Genomic DNA, 4,349 nt, shown 5'->3' with positions numbered 1-4,349 from the left:
CTTCCTGCTCCTCTGCTGCTTGGCCTGCTGTGTTCATCCAGCTCTACACCTTGTTATCTCAGATTCTCCAGCATCTGCAGTTCCTACTATCTCTATGCTGACAAATCTGTTTGGTATTTCTAGAATTTAATGTTTGTGTTACAGATTTCGAACATTTGAACCCAAATAACTGATCTGAAACTGCACCATGTTAGAAGAATCCCACTGTGTTAGGCTGCAAAACATTTCTTACTCTAATTGTGATGTTCCATTACCTAGCATGCAATTATTTCAAGTTGAGTTTCAGCTTCATAGATTTATTTTCAAAAGCTTTTGTGCCTTTAATTTGCAAATTAAATGTTTCTTCACCTTTTGCGTCCAAATAAAATTGTAAAACGTGTGTATCTGCAGTGCAAGTTTTAAGAAGTGAAACCTAATTTCTTTAAAAGGTTGTTTTGTTGGGCTTGGCAACGGTGCTGTCTGCTAGCTGTTCCAATGTTGTTGCTAAGGTTATGATTTAGGAAGAGGAAAGACAGTATTGCTATGAAGTGTCTGCACAACATCTACTGTGACTTTATGCAGTTAACAAAGTAAAGTTTCGTCTTTGCAGCTGAATTACCATGAGGTGGGTGGGGACTAAAATGGGCTAAATGACTGTCACGTATGTTGTTATTTGAGGAGTATGGTGCATTAACATAGGTGTAATGAGAACAAAAATTCAGCAGGCCAAGCAGCATATGTGGGGATAAATGAGACAGTTGACATTTCTGGTTGTTGAGAAATCATTGAAACATTAAATCTTTCATTCTCCGTAGTTGCTGCCTGACCTGTTGAGTTTCCCAGCTCTTCTTGTTCTTGTTTCCAGCATCTACAGTAGTTTACTTCTGACTTAACTGTATTGTTTCTATCGTGTATTGACACCAATATGCTAAAGAAATGTAACACTTGGAGCTGGACTCTTGACTGCAAAACCTCTAATTGTGTCTTCACTTTTGTAATCATGCAGAGAATCTGTCATAGCTGTAGATCGTATCTTTGGTCGAGAGAGTGATGAGCAACAGCCATCCAAACAATCTCGTCTGTATGGAATAACCACAGCTTACTCGCAGTGTCCGCCAGGTAACACTTACTGTTCTGTGCACTGTCTCAGCATCTGTATCTTTTGAGTGTAAGCATCGACCAGATGGTTGAGTAGATTATTTTGGATAGTTACATCACAAGTCTTGATTGACTATCCTTTGAAGTGTTTTCAATCAGAATATCTGCTGAATACAGGCCGATACTGGGTTCTATTGTGATCTAGCCTCTTTCTGTGAGAGTGGAATTGATACCCAGATCCAGTTCAACACATCAGCCCACTGACCCCTGTGCTCACTGACCTCCTTCAACACTAGGATTGTCTGGGCCTTAAATTTAAAATTCTCATCCTCATGTTCAAATCCTTCCATGGCCTTGACTCCTCCTATCTATACATAGTTAGACCCCAGCTAGAATACAGTGAATAGTTTTGGTTCCCTTATTTAAGGAAAGGTGTACAGCTAATGGAGGCAGCCCAGGGAAGTTTCACTATATTGATACTGGGCCTGGAGGGATTTTCTTTTGAGGAGAGCTTAACCATGTTGGGACTGTGTTCATTGGAGTTTATTAGAATGAGAGGAGACTTCATTGAAACAAACAAGATTCTTGTGGGACTTGACAGGGTAGATGCGGAAAAGTTGTTTCTCCTTGTGGCAGAGTCCAGGACCAGAGGGCAAAATCTGAGACCGATGAGGAGGAACAAAAGCAGAAATTGCTGGTAAAACTCAACAGGTCTGACAGCATCTGTAACAGTAAGCAGAGTTAACATTTCAAGTCCAGTGACTCTTCCTCAGAACTGATAACAGTGAGGAAAAAGTGGAATTTATGCTGAAGATGAGATTGGGTGAAATGGGGGAGAGGTGAGCGGATTGTTGGAGACGAAGCCTAGAGAGAGATGAGGGGTAGGCAGACAAGGGGATTATTAATAGTAGACCAGGGCAGAGAGAAGCTGACCGTGCTACAATGAGAACGGAGGGTGGAAGGGAATGGGTAGGCTGTGCTGAAATCAACCCACGTCGTTGTGGAGTGAATAAAAAACAGAAGGATGGACTTGGGCCCTAAAGTTTTATTGTTGAGTCATAGAGGCTGCAGGATCCCCAGATGGAAAGTTAGATTCTGTTCTTCAAGCTTGCTCTGAGGTTCACTGGAACACTTCAGGCTTGCGACAGAAATTTTGGCATGGGACACAGTGTGTTGAAGTAGCACGTGACTGGAAGCTCGGTTATTTTCACAGACAGATGAGGAGGAATTTTTTTTCTCTCTGAGGGCAGTGAGTCTGTGGAATTCTTTACTGTATAGTTCTATAGAGGCTGGATCATTAAATATATTCTAGGCTGAGACAGACATTTTTAATCAGTAAGGGAATTGAGGATCATGAGGAAAAGGCAGTTGAGGATTATCAGATCAGACACAATCTCATTGAATGACAGAACAAACTCAAACAACAAATATCCTGCATATTATGGTCTATGTTTTACTCTGTTAAAGGTGCTAAAAAGGAAGACTTCTGCTTCTGTAGCACCTTTTATGACTGCATAGTGTCCCAAAGTGCTTTACAAACAATGAGGTGCTTTTTGAAGTGTACTCACTGTTGGAATGTAGGAAACCATCTAGTCCATTTGCATGCAACATGCACCCACAAACAACAACATGGTAATGACCAGATAATCTGTTCTGTGGTGTTGATTCAGGGATTAAAAAATTAGGCCAGGAGACCAGAGAACTCCTCTTCTCTTCCCTTTGAAATCGTGACACAGAATATTGTGAATAAGTGGATCTTCCCTTTAAAATAGCCTCTGAAATCTGATATCTCTGACAGTGCAGCACAGGGGAATCAACATTTATTGTCATCCTGAAAGTCCTGGAGTGTGGTTTGAGTCCACAACCTTCAGACACTGACACAGAAATTAAAGTTTAAATGCCATTTGTTGTTTTGAGAGAAAACATATAAAACAATTTCAATTTGTCTTTGTTTTATTTTGATAGGACAGAACCACTGTGCTGTAAATAATGGAGGCTGCACCCATCTATGTTTGGCTACACCGTTGAGCCGGTCCTGTCGCTGTCCTGATGCTTCAGTGGGGGTCAGCTGCGTGGAAAGAAACTAATAACCAAGTATTTCAGGGAGTTTCCATTACTATTTAGAATGAAGTCTCTTCCTCAAAGTCAAAATTCTGATTTGAAAACCCTCTTTAATTTTTAAAATATCATTTTTTAAACATTCTTTGTTATGTTTTTTTAAAAATTTTTTATTTGGATTTTTATTCACGTTTTTTTAAAAAATTACAACTGTAAATATGTTTTCTTATGATTCACTAAATTGTACTACAAGTGATGTTTAATTCTAACTTTATGGTGCTTTACTGTAATGTTACTTCACCATGAATGAAGCCAACACATCAGGTATTATGATATGCTCTGTACAGCTTTTCATCATATATCAAATAAAATAAAACTTTTTATACATATTTATGTTTTCCATTGCAACGTACCCCTGAGTGTGCTACAGGAGGTGATTCAAGTCAGGGTCCAACACCACAGTCAGTGGGCACACTATCCATCTGGGGGGACCTATTAGAGAGTTTTGTTGCTTTATTTTGGGCTGCAGCCATTGCCGGCTGGGCCAATATTTATTGCCCATCCCTCATGCTCTGGAGAAACTGGTGGTGGAGCTACCTACTTGAAGCTTATACCATTGGATGGGAATTTTCAGGATTTGACTGAGAGATGATGGAGTGTTCGTTTGCGTTGTAGTTAAAACATTGCGAAACCTGTGAGTGATGGTGCGCCCAGGGTGTCCTGCCCCCAAGAGGTCCTGTCATTAGGATTCCAACACACTCTCCTCCAGTATCCCATTACCCTACCCATTCCACTTCCACTGGACTTTCTGCAAATCCAGCAAGGATAGGCAATGTCATTGGCTTGTGTAATCCTTTGGAATGATACCCCAGTGTTGTAGGCCCTGAGGTGACTAAATAGTCTAATACTGGATCCACACACCCTGCTACATATGGGGCAGATGGCATTTGCTGAAGTGGGTGGGCAGGGTACTTGTTTTTTTTGCATGCTCCTTCCATTGTTTGCATTTGGTCTCCAGCAGGGCCTGTCAAAGATGCTTGAAATGGTTAGCTCTTCTGCAGATTCTGCATCGCCTAATTTGATAGTCTTGGGCTCACGATTCACACCATTCTGATGCAGAACAGATTAATTAAAGAGGAGACCAATGTTGTAGAAATCACGCTCCCCATTCATTGGACCTCATAAGTTGATTTGTAAGGTACTGACTGAGTAGG

The 4,349-nt window shown here is 40.8% G+C and overlaps 1 protein-coding gene across 1 annotated transcript in view; it reads left to right on the top strand.

Moving 5' to 3' along the window:
* The window catches only part of nid1a (nidogen 1a), a 107,681-nt gene extending 104,161 nt beyond the window's left edge, over nt 1-3,520 (top strand). The window contains exons 18-19 of the mRNA XM_048597089.1: nt 986-1,098; nt 3,043-3,520. Of these exons, the coding sequence (XP_048453046.1) occupies nt 986-1,098; nt 3,043-3,164 (235 nt within the window). The 3' untranslated portion in view covers nt 3,165-3,520. The remainder of the gene's footprint in view (nt 1-985; nt 1,099-3,042) is intronic.
* The last annotated feature ends 829 nt before the right edge of the window (nt 3,521-4,349 follow it).

This window comes from Rhincodon typus, chromosome 5 (genome assembly GCF_021869965.1).
Source record: "Rhincodon typus isolate 14 chromosome 5, sRhiTyp1.1, whole genome shotgun sequence".
In the NCBI taxonomy this organism is placed as follows: domain Eukaryota; kingdom Metazoa; phylum Chordata; class Chondrichthyes; order Orectolobiformes; family Rhincodontidae; genus Rhincodon; species Rhincodon typus.
This window is presented reverse-complemented; position numbering and strand designations above follow the sequence as displayed.